This window comes from Xylocopa sonorina, chromosome 12, assembly GCF_050948175.1.
Source record: "Xylocopa sonorina isolate GNS202 chromosome 12, iyXylSono1_principal, whole genome shotgun sequence".
Classification (NCBI taxonomy): domain Eukaryota; kingdom Metazoa; phylum Arthropoda; class Insecta; order Hymenoptera; family Apidae; genus Xylocopa; species Xylocopa sonorina.
In genome coordinates, this window is record NC_135204.1 from 6,768,209 (window position 1) to 6,783,569 (window position 15,361).

Genomic DNA, 15,361 nt, shown 5'->3' on the forward strand with positions numbered 1-15,361 from the left:
TAGGCAACTTACTTTACTATTAATACTATAAACTCGTAAAATACGTTGCTATGGTACACCTATTATTTTCTTCTACGGCATACAAAGAGATAAATCAGCAACCATAAGTGACACATTCGACGGTGCTATAATATTAATCCTTACGCCTCGCTGTTTCGTCTGTTCGGTTTCGCTCGAAACGGATACGGGTACACAGTAAAATAATTGTGTCGTGGAGAATACCATAAAACGAACGCAGTTACAAAAATTTTTGCATCGAAGATGCTAATACAAGAATAATAGACGTAAAATTAAAATATTAGTTTTTCGTGCGCAAAAGATATAAAATTATACAATGACTAATATATATATGTATACGATCTAATATAATCTAAATGTAATAAGAAAGGTTTCCTTCATACTCATTTGACCCCCTTCCGGTACGACTTTCGATTATAATTAGTACCTTCTCGATAAATATTTATTACTCATAAATATTTTCGTTCATTTTACACTTTCTACAAAAAATGTGATATTATAAACATAGAAAATTGTACGATGCATATAACTTGCAGTATAACTCTACGTTAACTTAATCCTTACGTATGCATATAAATGTTACGTATCGTATAATATAAAATATGAACGAAACTAATAAATTATTCAACGCAAAGACTGGGGAATCGCAGTCGTTCAACTCGTTTGTCGTGCAGTCGTCGATTTCGTTGTCGGAGAAACAAGGGGCTCGTACCGAAAGGGTGTAAACAACGCTGAACACTGTGCACGTACTGCTGAGTATTTTGCCGGGTGATCAAACCCTTTGCACTCCAAATTTTCTTCTCTCGTAAATCAACCATGGAAAAGAAAAGAAATGGTAAAAGAATTGCAATCAAAATTCAAAGTGCAAAGGGCTCTATCGTGCTTCTCAAACAATCCATCTGCCTTGAAAAAATCCTGTCCTACAAGAAGAGTGTCTGAAAGTGCAAGAAGAACAATCGGTCGATAACAATGTTGCCCTCCTTAACTTGATTATGGTCCAGATTGACTGTTTCTGAGCATTCTAAAGAAATGATCTTTCTCAAGATCAATGAATTACACTGTTTCTGAAGTTCCACGATAGTTATGTTCAAAGACTGAGAAACTGAAATTCTAATTATTTCGAAGTTTCTTTCAATATAAATAATTCGTAGATAGATTTTGGTTAAGGAGGGTAGAATAGATCCGGTCAATGTTTTATCCGGATCGTACGGGTGACGACGAATAAATATACGACTTAAATACTGGCAGTGTGGAAGATGCAATGCAGTTATCCGCAGAGTAGGTACACGTTTCTAAATTAGCTACGCGAAACGATTAAGAGGGTATTAAGTAGTTTCGAACGAATCGCACCTCTGCGCGATGAAAACAATCGCGGAAACCATCGTCGACGCTCGATTGTTTAAATAATTGCGATCATACAAAAATAATTACGCGGTCCTCTGCCCTCTTGGGCGTAGGGATTGTTCCCGAGTTACGTTAGTTAAGCCAGGTTTCCACCTGCGAAAACCATTGCCATTTGTTGTAAATGGCATCAGGGTATACTTGGTGGCGATAGTATTTACACGTGGGAAACTGGCTTTATTCTCGTCTCTCTCCTTCGTCCATTTACAAATCGTCTTTTGGGATCGACGAACTTTCAAACCTTGCCTTTTTCCTTCAACACGACTCTCGGCAAGTGCAATTCGCACGACAGAACCTCGAAGACAGTACCTTAGGCCGTGGAATGAAAGATTCGAGGCTCGAAGAGTCGCTATTGGTCTACCCTAGGGACCTTAAATTGTCTTCTCCGATTTCTTGCCTTTTTTAGTTTAAGCATTGCAATTTATTTTAAGCTAAAATTAATTGTTTTCTTTTTTCAAGTACAAAAACGTAGTTATCATTACGAATTATTAGCAAGTACAAAAATAACTAAAATCGTGGGGCAATGGAGCACACGAAAGAGGCAAGAAACATAATACGTCTTTTTAAATATACACGTCCCTTCGCTCCGTGAAATTATTCCACTAAATATACCGAGAGGTTAAATATTCATAGAGAGGAGATATCTGCCTTAAACGATAGAGGGTAATCGAAATACGCAACAACAAAACGAGACGGCCCGAAATGGAAATGTTTGTCGATCCATTTTCAGTTATCCTTGCGTGTGTTTCGCTCGAGAGTCATCTGCCAGACATCGATCGTTTTCTTTTTTTTTTTTTTTCGCGACCGGTGTGAACGCAACTGCCTGTTCGAGAACTTGTTTGATTCAAACGTTTACTCAGAGGACAATAGACCTAACAATCCATCAACTTCCACGATTAACTGGTTAAGTTATTTTGTTCAGAAGAAACACGAAACTCGCTATACATCTTTAATACTTACGCGAATTATTCGTTTACGCCGTATCATTTTCACCGTTCGATCGAGCCGCGTTCAAATGTTACGGTCGCGTAATCGTCAGGACCCGGAAAGTAGTTGCGCGAAGCTCAGAGCACGCCAGGCGGCAAGCGTTCGCCGTTCCACTTTCCGCTGGAACGTTTTTTTTTTATTTTTGGTACATCGAAAAAACCGAAGCTTATGACACTAAACATTCAACGAAGGTGAGAAACTCGATTAACAACATCTCCTAGACGATTATCCTCGAAATTTTACGCTCGCCGTTTCGATTTCCAAGCTAAAGTGTACCCTCCCGATCCACGACGCTCGAAGCACACCAAGAGCGTCGAACGGGGGAGGAATTAATCTTGTGTGAGAGATTGCGAAGGTTAAGCGTGAATTTTTTTTTCTTTTTCTTTTCTTTACAATTCGATCGTAACTTGATTCACCAGCACCCACCACCACCACCACCACCACCACCACTCGTCGTCGTCGTCCATTAGATCTATTTCACACTGAGCGAACGATTCTGCGCGTGGTTCCCCGAAGAACGCGTGCTCGTTCTGCGGTCCATGCACACCATCTCGTATCTTCACTCGCCACTCGAAAAATCGGTTGAACATACGAGTCGATTAATATAATACCTAGAGCGTCGTATGCGTCGATACTGTTCTCTGCCCGAATATCTATAGTCGATAGTCCATAATCCGCACCGTACGCACAATATAATTCTTTTCTTCCACGTTCTTCGAATAATATATCACACTGAGCCGGCTTGTGTGCTGTTTTGCGAGTATGTGTCCATCATTTACTTGTTCTTTTCCCTTATTGTTTTTTTTTTTTGTTTTATTTTTTTGCTGTTGATGTATGTCTTCGACCTGGCAGTGTCGTTGCGTGGACCCAATGCTTTCGTTACGGGTATCACGAGGATGCGACGAGGTGGACTGGCATTCGATGATCCGCGATCAACTCTCGCCACATCGCCCGCGAGCGTAGAAAGTTCGAATTGGGACACTGTCTTCTCGGTTCTACGGGGTTCCCTCTCGGTCTCGATACGTCTCGACGCGTATTTATGGAACACCTGTGGCGCCCGACGTCCCTCGCTCCTGGCTAGTAGCATTTCCGGGTGCACGTGCACTTGCGCACCAGATCGACGTCCTTAGTGTACCGTATCCCGTCGGCGCAGATCAGTCGTACCTGTATTGCGTAATTCACGGTCGATTATTCAAGCGAGAGGATTGCGTGCGATACCCTACGGTGTTGAGAATTCTCTGAATCGATCAAATTGCTTGGTTTCTAGTGTTTTCGAGTTAATTCGATTAAATTTTGGCAACGAGAACGGGATATCGAAAATGTATACGTAGATAATAGTTTGCGTCGGGTATGTCTGACCGTAGCGCGGTTCGTATTACTGAACTCTGACTCTATCGCTGTGAAACGAGCTTTCTGGTAATTGTTGAGACGGAACCGGTACTTCACGTGATTAAATCGTACCTTGCGTCGTTTCGTTTTCCGCGGCAGGCAGCAGGAGTTGCCACAACTACCCCAACACTTGGCGAGCTTCACTGGTCGTCGACTCCGACATCCGTTCTCGCTGTAATACTCTCTGGTATGTTCCTTGCGACATGTCGGTGCTGTAACAAGAGAACATTGATTTTATATTCCTCTTCCACGTTATCTTCGCTTGTATCGTTCTGTTTAAAGTGCCCTATTAATATTCGTAATACCTTTCTCGCAATACCGTCCCTGCCATCCAGTTTGACACCGGCACGTGTATCCGTTTCCGATCGGCGATGGCACGCATTGCGAGCCTTTTCTACACTCGTGTCCCGCACATGGATCAGAAATTATCGTGTCGGGTCCTGTCATGATGATGTCTGCAATAGAACGCATTCGCAAGTCAGTCCACCATTCCTTACTTAATTTGCTAATAGGTTAGTGTACGAGCGCGATAACGTAATCAGATCTTGTCAGATTGAAATAAGCACCGGAATGTTCGTGAGCTATGTTCTCCTGTGGCATCGATTCCTCGTTGCTGCCGCTGTTGGCCATAAGTCCTTCCGCTTCTACGACGTCTCGCGCCTCGTCAGCTTCTTCCTCGTTCGACAGGCATCCGGGAGTTACGCGGTGCATTTTCGCCGCGTTACTGAAGTCTACCAGTTTGTGATTGATCCACATCTCTGAGATGCAACCTGACGGGCAAACGACAACTCAGATCGCGCGTAAAATTAATTACTCGCGATACAGTGGGAATAGTCCCTTAAATTGTCCAACTACTCTTCGACACGAACAATACCTTGGAAGCTAGTGATGTTTCGCAAGTGAAACTCCGTGAACGCGACGTTTGCGACTTCTGGCGCGACTCCGCCGACGTACATGGGCGTGACGAGCTTCAGATACTCCTTCGGACCCTCGTTTATAATGCTCCTAGCAGGACCATTGTCTACCCTCATCGTGAAGTTCTTCTTGATCGCGAGAAGCTCCGCCATGTGGGGCTTCCCGTCTGCGACCATTTCGTAACTGTACATCGTCGAGGTTGGGTAGTTACCAACGTCGTACGAGACTCGGACACGACCGTTGAACAACTCGACGGCGATGTGATCGCCGTTTTGCCCGTTGTAGAGGAGGACCCCGTTTTCCTGCGTGGTCGTGAAGACGATGGTCACGTTCGCCTCGGGCCTCATGCGTAGTGGCTCCAGCTCGACCAGCGAGCTGTTGTCCACGAAGCTCAAACTCGTCAGGTACTCGCATCGTTTTCCTTTAAACAGGTGTAGGATGGTACTTTACTCTTTGTACATTTTTTGGAATGTGGAAGGACAGTTATAGATGTTTTTCTCGAGAATTTAGAGTAACGAAAGGAATTACTTACCGGTGTAGCCGGGGTGGCACTGGCAAAGATAGTCCGCGGCGGAAGCGGGAGCCGGTTGGAAGCAGGCACCGTGCTGACAGTCATGGTGTGCACATGGACTAGTCTGTGGATAAAGCATGGCTGTCGAGGGTGCGGCTTCGCAATATCTCCCCGTGTATTCCGCCGCGCACTTACACTCGTAATTGTTTATGCCGTCGATGCAAGTAGCGCCGTTCTGAAAAGTAAAAGGAACAGAAATTTTTCATAGATTATTTTGGGGATGTTTTTTTAGAATAAAATTTTGGTAGAGTATCCATAAAGAAAGAGGATACAGTTTCCTTTTAAAGATCGTTGAAGGGGTAAAATGTACCTGGCACATATGATCAACGCAGTCATCCAGGTTGGTGGAACAGTTAAGGCCGATGAAGCCGATTGGGCATTCGCAGCTGTAGTGGGTCCCGTGATCGACGCATCGGCCCCCGTTCTCGCAGGGGTCGTGCCCTTTTGTGCAAAAGGGTATCTTCTCCTCGCAGTACTTGCCCATAAATCCTGGAGTGCAGTCGCATCTGTAGGCTTGTACGAGATCGACGCAGGTTGCGTTATTCGCGCACTTGTTGTCCTCACAGTCGTCGACGTTGTTCTCGCATCGAAGTCCCTTGTACCCGGGGGCGCAGTCGCAACTGTCACACACCGACTGATCGTCAATCGAGACATTGACCGTGTCCTTCGATCGCGGTATATCCGCTAATCGAACTCTGGTCACGTAACCGATATATCGACGAATATATATTTCTTTTAATTATTGACACGTTTTTTTGGCATTTGGAATCTAATGGTGGTAGCATTATCAAGCTTTTTAAATTTAAGTTTGCCAGAGGTTAGATTATTGAAGATCATATATATATGTTTATTAATATGGGGATAAATTAAAAATAGAAATTGATGGTTGAGGTCTAATAAGGTCGAATAAGTAAATTTCAAATTTTTTAATAACTTTTGGAGGAGGAGACGGCGAAGCATAGTTGTTTCGTCGATAGATCGATACGTGTATCTGCTACTCTTCGGGGCTCACGTGCAGAGGTCCCGTTTTATTTATTCATACAACAGTGCACGCTTTTTGTACGTGCAGTTTACTGCTACTGAAACTACGTTTCATACTCTACTTATACGTTGAACAGCGCCTTTACAATGCAAATACGTTCCCCATTATTTTCCAGAACCTATTTCACCGCACAATATCGAATTCCCCGAGTGTATATCGAAATATTCTTTTGCGAGATATCAATTCTTAAGGTGGACCCGTAAAGATCGACTTACACTACTAGATACCAAACTACTTCCATCAACGTAGGTCTCTATTCAATGATTCAAATTCCGATTTCCTCGTGGTCAATGCAATACGACTACAATCGATACTCAACGCTATTGTCTCGCCAAATTGTATACATTTACACTGGTAGTTTTCGTGCACGTCTACTCAATTTCTGATCAAAACTACTGTCTTCTTTTCGTGGAAGATTCGAAAGAAATCGCTGGAGCTACAGCAAATGCACAGGTTCAAACTCGTGATTAAGTGTCCGCAACGGATCCTAATCCATCCAGAAATGTCTATAATTGTTTCTTCAGTTATCAATGAATATTAATAAAAAAACAGTCTGACAACTATAAAATGTGATAGAAAAAGGGTGTTGAAGTTTGATTAGAATCTGTCGCGGACGTTTCTACGGGCACCACTGAACGAGCACATAGAGATCAGACCCGAACGAGCTTGCCAAAGATAGTCTACTATTCAATTAGTCGAGACGCTTGATACCTGAATCTTCCTTCTTCCAATACTTTACAAGTTCCGGTGTTCCGGCAAGGATTTCCATAGCACGCGTCAATTTTATGTTCACACCGGTCCCCATGATATCCTGGCGCGCACTTGCAACGGAACTTCCGGTCCGGGAGCGTCTCGCAAAATCCTCCGTTCTGGCATGGCGAAGTGTAGCACAGGTCGCACTTGGCCAGGACTTCGGCTGGCTGTTGGCTGGCTGCGCGGAAGAAAGGTCTACGATTAATGAGTAATTTTTAGTACCCCATTGTGACAACGGGCCAAAAAACCATGAACTAAACAGACTGCGTCACACGGGCCAGCGAGAAATCAAAAACGTCGTACGCGCGTAGGAGATCGGTGCAGTCGTCGAGCAACAGCGGCCACCTCACCGAGAAATCTCCAATTTTATCGATCGACCCTTAACCATCCACTGCGATCACTCATTTCCGTCTAAGTCGAACGTTACCAGCTGATGCTTAAGAAACGATAAAACTGAATTTCTCGCAACTAGCAATTTTTTCTGGGAAAAAAAACGACAAATGTCCCGACAATTGCGGTAAAGTGTAACAAATCGCTTATGTACGTACGTACACGTTCGAACCATAACGATTGGAAACCGCGAAGACCTTGCGATGCCCATGACCGAGCTAATGGCTCAACCCCCGACATTACCACCGCTGTCGGCCGCTGTTGCACGCGATCGCGATATCTGTCGAGGAAATACATACTTTTGCATTGGAACGCGGCCGCGGGCGTTGTGAGCAGCAGCTTGTCCCTCATCGCCGGTGGCTCCATACACCTAGCGATGCCCGCCTCCACGTAGTCCTTCTTCACCCATTCGGCCAGCCAGCGCATGCTGCAGTCGCAGTAGAGCGGGTTGGACCCAAGGGCGCTGTGAACGGGCACAGGAAGCGGTGAGTTATCGGTCGCCGTTCGATCCGACGCATAACGCGGACGGGTTATACTCACAGCTGGGTTATTGATTGAAGATCCTCGAACGCGCCCTCGGGGATCACGGATATGTCGTTACCGTGCAGGGACCTGGTGTAAATCGATATTTTAAATGATCGTTATTGACCGTGATGAGACGGTCGGGGGTTTCTGTACCGTAACGTTGATTTTGCGGGAGGATAGTGGGTCTGGTAACGGGTGGACGTGAATTTCGTGGTGTCGGACTCGAAAGACTGTGCGGTTTGTTTTTCTTGTTCCTCTTGTGAAATGTGAAGGGTGTTCGTTTTTTCAAGTAGAAGAAGACGGTGTCGATGTTTTGTAATTACTCTAACGCTGTGCAATTGATGTGGTATCGATGTGTCGCGTTAAAATGCGTAATATTACACAGCGACGATAGAGTAACTTCGCTGTGCGTATGGGACATTAACACAATCTTACCAGCGGGATATTCATTAAACGTCCCTATTAATTCACCGGGACGTTTGTAAAGTATTGTTATTGCAGTCTATTAACATTCCAACGTAACAACAAGTCAATAGGCGCCCAGCGGCGGACATCATTAATTAGCAATACCGACTACTATTATCACTAAACGGCATTAACTAATAAATAGAATTTGTACTTGGTCGAATTATTATTTGTCCGTGTAACGCGATAGACCCTTCCCCTTTGAAATCGGCAATTTCGTATAAATTCGTAATATCACCCGATAAATCGTTCACGTTCATAGGTTCACGCATGCGCGCGTGATACTACGAATTAATTAGAATAATTACAGCCGCGAGGAACGATCGTTCCTCAAATTGTACGTCGCAAAGAAATTAATAACCCGATCAGCGGAATAAACGCGGGACGGTAAATTACCAGACGGCTACGGCCGTCGAAACGACGCGGTCTCGCTCGTTAATTCAAACCAGATTGTTTCTACGACATCATCGTTTTCATTCGTCCCATTATCGAACTTCAACGCACGCCCCGCCATCGATCGTCCCTCGCTCAAATACATATTTACCGATCGCGGCGGGGTGAAACACGCTCTTTCGCGGTTCAGAAACGGTATTACATTGGAAGAAAAATTACGTCCCTGTATTCACTGTCCCGCTTCTTCTGTTGCCTCATTTAACGCAATTCTTTCGGAGTAATTTATGGAAGGACATTTCCGAATATCGGATGAACGAACGAACGTATAAATCGACGCGTTGCCCGCGAACAGTAACAATCGAAATAATTCGAGACTCACATTATTCGCAGCGATTTCAAACCGGCCAGAGCGCTTCGTTGCACACACTGCAGTTTGTTATAGCTGATGATTCTGAGAATAATGCAAAGAATGCAATTATTTTCTGGCAAACACTTTTCTAAAGACATTTTCTTACTTTGTATACCTTGGATAAATGAAACTTACAAGTGAGACAGTTTGGTGAGATTTTTGAACGTGTCGTTCGACAGCATTTCAATTTGGTTGTTGCTCAGGTCCCTGGAAAGACAGAAAAAGGATAGAGCGCGTTAATCCCTTGGAATCTCTCGACGAGTGCGTGGACGAAACCACGAGGTGGTTACACGTGTATTTTATTTACAGTTTAGTGAGAATCCTCAGGTGGTTCAGCCTCTCCGGCTGGATCGTCTTGATGTCGTTCACGTCCAAATAGAGCTCGGTGGTTTCCGGCGGAATCCCACGTGGAATCTCTGTAAGGTCAGACCTCGAGCACCTCACCACTGACCCGGCGCAATTACATTGGGGTGGACAGTAATCGTCTCCGAGGCAACCCACGCTGTCGTCTGCGGTTCGTAAAGTAGACGATGGATCGTTAATCTCGGGATCAATTCGGGTGATCAAAGCCGCTGATCGTGGGAGGAGTCGCTTCGGAGGAACGAACTCCAACTTTTTTACGAGACGCGTTAATATCGGATCGAAGTAGTTTGCGAGAATTTTCCATCTCCTCTCTAACTATTTCAGTGCTGATTTAGTTTCGAGGAACTCTTCGAGTTCGTTAAGACTTCATTTTATTAATGTTCGCGCAGTTATTGTTCGTGATGTCGAGGAAATTCATTTGATTAATCCTTCGTTCCTCCGAAGCGCGATAAAGAAGGATGTCTCAATGAGATTTAAAAACGAGCGAACAGATCGTACTATTGCATTTGAACTCGTGATGAGGGATGTCTTTGACGACCGCGTCCTTCAATCGTTCCGGATCGTGGCAGTGGCCAACAACGCCAGACATGTCGCGTTTCCTCAGCCATCCGGCGAACCACGCGAGATGACAATTACACGACAAAGGATTGGCTTGCATGTTGCTGAAAACGCGAAGCAATTTATTAGACTGTCATTAATTATGCGCACGGAAGCGCGGAATGCATTTTACGGAGGTAGCAGCCAGGCTCGGGGGGTGGAAGAATTAGGGTAGACTGCGGTAAAACGCGCCCGGACACACATAATAATTATTGAAATCGTATCACTATCTCATTAATATTGATAAACCGTAATTCGTGCTGTGATTCTGTAATACTATTACGATTAAATATTCACGTTGTAATAAAGCGAGTGTCTCTCGTCCAGATCATTATTAATTCTCGTATTTTAATCCTGGACGATGTCCACGTATCTCTGTTCTCCGATATTTGGTAATAATGAATCAATTTCGTTGTCGATCGCTAATGAATGACAGTTTTCGATATTTTTTCATTACTTCAACTCCATTTCGAAGCATCAGAATAATTCAAAGCTGTAGCAGTCTACATCTCCTCTGAAAAATTGTTACAAGACCTCAATTTTAACTTTAACTACGTAATTACGTTGTATGTTATTGGAAGTGATTCGAATTGGAACGTCAATTTATCTGCAATTAATGGCCTGAATTGATCAAATGAAAGCGTTCAATAAATTCCCAGTGTTCTTGAAAAACAGAACGAAATTCGATAACAAATACGGAACCATCGCGGACCATACGTCGATTCAATTATACAACGATTAATTCCAATTAAAATAAAGAAACGCATTAAATATTCAGTGAAGCGGTAAAACACGGAACTTTTATTAAAATTAATGCGTTCGATGAAACCATGTGTCGATTCAATCGCATATCGATTAATTTCAATAAAAATAAAAAATACATCGAGGATTCACGTTCGATGAAATAATAACGTAAAGAAAAAAAAAAAGAACAGAAAGAAACGAAAACGCGTCCATTGAAAATGGACACGTTCAATAAACGTGCAATAATTCGGGAAAAAGGATACGAGATTCGATAACCCTTTCATATCCCCGGGCTATCGATTTTGCTCGGGGAAAAAAGAATAAATAAACGCGGAACGGTCTAGTAAAAGCCTCGCAGATCCGATGGATACTTACATGGTGCGTATGTGCGTCAATCCGTCGAACGAGCCGTGCATAACGCAGGTTATAGCGTTCCCGTGCAGGTTCCTGCGAAAACGACGTTCAACAGCCATATAGTTCTCCTTCCACTGGAGGTGATACCGTTTTATGAAGAGGCGTAAAAGTTTCTACTCACAGCGTCTTAAGATTCGTCAGCCCGGTGAACATCTTGTTGTGAACTTCCCTCAGCCTGTTCTCCGACAAGAGTCTGCGAAACGATGGCTCGTTATTGGCACGGTGACACTGGGCGAGGAGGGTGCGCGGAGGACGCGTAAAGTTGCGAAACGTTCGAGGGAAATATAGAAGGATATCGCTTAGGGGGGTTCCCTTTACGCGTCGATGGGAGTCGACGCTGGGCGAGCGTCGTCGCAGCCGTTGAAACCATGGAAAATGGCCGCAGAAGTTATCGTTGCGTCGCGCGCGGAAGTTGCACGGCTTTATTCTTCGATAAACTGTTCTTAGATGGAAACCAGTCAGCTTGAAATTGAATTTTATTGTCGCGCACTGCGTACGCTTTCGCGTATTGTATAAGCATCTCGTTGGAGGGGAGGAAGCGTAATAAGTTACGGAATGTTTTCTGTCTTGGATTTTACTGTTTCGCTTGATTCCTGTCTTAAATCGAAGTAGAATTTACGATAATTCCTGAATCTTTCGAGTTTCGCTTTTTCGATCGTGTTTATAGAAATACGAATGTTTTGCAGAATGTTTTACAATATGAATTGTATTTGAAAATTAACGCAGTGTTTTCTGATCGACGATGCGCGTTGAGCAAATATCCTTTCTTCAGCGAACGAACGCGTTTATCATTCGATTTGTTTTTCCTCGGCGATAATGGTTATTTCGATTCATGCTTCGCGCTCGTCTGCACTAAAATACACGCGGGCAACAGCCACCCTCCGCCGTCCACCCCTCCCTCCGGCTATCTAATTAATCGACCCATTGTCCCGTTAATTGCCTTTGAAAATTAAATCCTATTCTGGTTCGTTAAAGCTCGTTTCAAAGTCCCGATCGAGTTAGGCACAAATAACGCAAGTAATCTCGACGGTCTGAATGCAGCCCCGTTATTCGAGATTTTCCCATCCGGCAGCGTTTCAGCCGGAAGGAAAAAAAATAAACAACGGCCCCGCGGCAAATTGAATTACATCATGTAAAACGTTGCTTACTTAATATTCCTGTATTCTTTAAATTCTTGGTTGAGTAATGTGAAAAAAGAACAGAGTACATTTTTGCTGAGAAATTAAGTTTTAAATTGGTTTCAGAAAGTCTTGGAATTTCGTTGTATCTGCCTGTTACATTTTACAAAGCAATCTTTTGTCATGCAGGATTTAATAAAAAGTTACAAATTGTAATTTTAAGGTAAATAGAAATCTGCAGATTTGGTATGGAAGATAAATACCTTCAGTAAATACCTAATTATTTAGATATTAATATTAGATATGGAAAAGAAAAGAAGACGATTAGAACACTGTAAGAGAGTACGAAAAGACTTACAGATCGGTTAATTTGTGGGCGCCCTGGAAGGCCATCGCCTCGATGCGCGAGATTTTATTCTTCCTCAAGTCCAAGTGCTGCAGCTCTGGCAGCTTCTCGAACAGCCCGTCCGCTTTGATCTTATCCAGCTCATTGTTGGCCAACAGTCTGGGCGCGGGGACAAAAGAAAGCCGTGAGAGGACGGGAAAGTTAGAGTCTATCGTCAGCGTCCGATACGGCGAGCAATTAATCGCGCTACGGGGCGTCGATCCATTAAACGAGTTCGAATAATTTATTTCGAATAATAGCCCGCCGTCCATTGTTCGAGCCCCTACGCCATTTTGCACGGGCCAGCTTTTAATCGGATAATTATCTTGTCGGCCGTTTGAATTAATTTTCTCGCGCGAGAAGGGGGGGCAGATCGACGCTCGTCTCGATCGACTGATCTGATCGATCTACCCTTTTTATTCCGCCGTTTCCAACTCGAAACGCGCCATTGTCCACTTTTAATTTGCTGCTAATACGACTGGCATTGTTTCACAGATAAATATTTGGTGGTCTCCAAAAGTTCTTTAATGAGACTTTCAAAAACGTAAATGAAGTGCTAATGGAATTAAAGTGTGTCCCAGTGTTTCATTAATTACTAGGTTCACTGCAAGTATTACGTACCAGGTACTTGCAGTTCCTGCAAGATCTGTTTAACAACGTATTCTAGACAGCCAGTAAATGCACCCTTACTCCATTCAAAGGATTGTCAGTGTATAGCATAACGACTAAAGAAGCAGGTCATCTAAATATGACCACGATTTAGGGCAATTAGTTCGCAGAGCGTCTCTACTCACAGGGTGGACGTGTAGATGGGCAGTTCCTTCGGTATCGATGTTAGTTCCTTGTTAGAGCAGTCGACGGTCGCGCCGTTGCAAACGCACGGTGCTGGACACTCTCCAGGCAGGATACACTCGCCAGCTCTCTTCGTCAAGAGCTCCTCGTCACCTAAGTAGATACAAACAGTCGGATACAAGATCCATTCCGAACAGTTCGCGTCTGATCTGCCTTTCCTTATCAGGACCACAGAGTGTCGTTCTCGAATGAGTCAGTGATCACAGGACAATTGTCAAATAAAATCTCGATTCTCCCAAAATCGCTTTAATGTCATACTAAACGACACAGTGGTATATTGATACTGTTAACTCTGGCGAACTAGAGTACTATAACCGGGTGATGTCATAGGCCTGCCAGCTTTTACACCCCAAGTGGCGCAGCGGCGGTACGTTAAATGGCTCTCAGCTTTCGCAAAGTAGAAATCGCGCCGCCATTATGGAAGCACTCAACCTCAATTTATACAAAAATGCGTCTAATCCGTGAGAAAAATGGCGATTCTCACTGACCAATAGAGAAAAAGGGAGCACCCCGAAAAAATGTCCTCAGCGAGTTTCGATTCCGGATTATAGATCGTGAAAGCGTGAAGATCGATGGCAATAGAAGTATCCAGGTCGATCGTGACAACAGGGTGGTACGTACTGGCGGGAGGCGAAGCGTCTCGCGGAGAAAGTGGCCACGCGACGCGACGCGTGTGTAACCCGTTATTAAACGCGGTACGCAAATTACCGATATAATTACGCGCGTGTATCGCGGCGGACAATTTGTAACGCGGCGTATAATGCGATGATAAATCACCTGCGAGCGCGCGCGCGCGCGCATACGCGCCCGCACTCATACATAAACATATTCAACGCGGGGCACGTGACATTCAACACTCAATTAACGTGCGAGAGAGCGAGCGCGGCACCGGGTCGATGCTTAATTTAATGATATCGCCGCCTACTACTGTTCATTATCAAAATTTATAGCGGCCACGTTAGCATGGTAACCCGCCGCGCGTCTCGACTTCGATTAATCGTTCCGATCGTAGACAATTTGTCCTTCCCCTTTCCTCGTTTACTTTCGAGGATACTTTAACTTACGTTTATTTTTTCAGTTATTTTATTGCTTGTTAGTGAAAGATCACGCTTTGAGAACAAACGCGTAACCGATGAGTCCATTTCCACCCTTTGAATTTACGCGAAATCGCAAAGATTCTCAAGTGAATCAGCTGGATCTCTAAATTGTTCGCGAAAGAAAATAAAGCGTCGCAAGGTCTGCGTTTCATCCGAATCAGCCAAAAATAGCTGGTGAAACAACGCGGGAAATCTGTTATAAATTTTTCCCGCGAACCAACCGGAACGTCTGCCGCTGCAACAGCCCCAAAAAAGTTGTCAGCGAGTTTCCGTCGCTCGCGCCCGCGTAAGTTCTCGTTCTCTGGAGAACGCGAGTTAACGAGATCGCACGCCGCTGTACGTACATAAATATAATAGATACGTGCCAGCGAAGCGTTTGTTTTCCGGTGTCGTTTGCCGCGCGACGTGGAAGCGGCTGCGGGGGTGGGACGCGATTATATTCCGCGACGCCAAGTGCAATTAGGTTGGAATATACTGCCGCGAAAAGGAACGGCGCGACGACGTTTGCCGTTGTTATTCTTGAACACGCACGA

The 15,361-nt window shown here is 44.3% G+C and overlaps 1 protein-coding gene across 2 annotated transcripts in view; it reads right to left on the reverse strand.

Annotated features, from left to right (window-relative positions):
* Positions 1 to 2,198: 2,198 nt before the first annotated feature.
* Sli (slit guidance ligand) overlaps positions 2,199 to 15,361 on the reverse strand; it is a 420,423-nt gene continuing 407,260 nt past the window's right edge. For both annotated transcript variants that reach the window (XM_076905895.1, XM_076905894.1), the window contains exons 13-30: positions 13,674 to 13,824; positions 12,853 to 12,999; positions 11,498 to 11,569; positions 11,338 to 11,409; positions 10,120 to 10,283; positions 9,566 to 9,767; positions 9,394 to 9,465; positions 9,229 to 9,300; positions 8,007 to 8,078; positions 7,766 to 7,929; positions 7,035 to 7,254; positions 5,592 to 5,901; positions 5,243 to 5,456; positions 4,670 to 5,131; positions 4,362 to 4,565; positions 4,101 to 4,250; positions 3,868 to 4,007; positions 2,199 to 3,570 (exon numbers count right to left, since the gene is read on the reverse strand). In XM_076905895.1, coding sequence (XP_076762010.1) covers positions 3,484 to 3,570; positions 3,868 to 4,007; positions 4,101 to 4,250; positions 4,362 to 4,565; positions 4,670 to 5,131; positions 5,243 to 5,456; positions 5,592 to 5,901; positions 7,035 to 7,254; positions 7,766 to 7,929; positions 8,007 to 8,078; positions 9,229 to 9,300; positions 9,394 to 9,465; positions 9,566 to 9,767; positions 10,120 to 10,283; positions 11,338 to 11,409; positions 11,498 to 11,569; positions 12,853 to 12,999; positions 13,674 to 13,824 — 2,975 coding nt within the window. In that variant the 3' untranslated portion in view covers positions 2,199 to 3,483. The remainder of the gene's footprint in view (positions 3,571 to 3,867; positions 4,008 to 4,100; positions 4,251 to 4,361; positions 4,566 to 4,669; positions 5,132 to 5,242; positions 5,457 to 5,591; positions 5,902 to 7,034; positions 7,255 to 7,765; positions 7,930 to 8,006; positions 8,079 to 9,228; positions 9,301 to 9,393; positions 9,466 to 9,565; positions 9,768 to 10,119; positions 10,284 to 11,337; positions 11,410 to 11,497; positions 11,570 to 12,852; positions 13,000 to 13,673; positions 13,825 to 15,361) is intronic.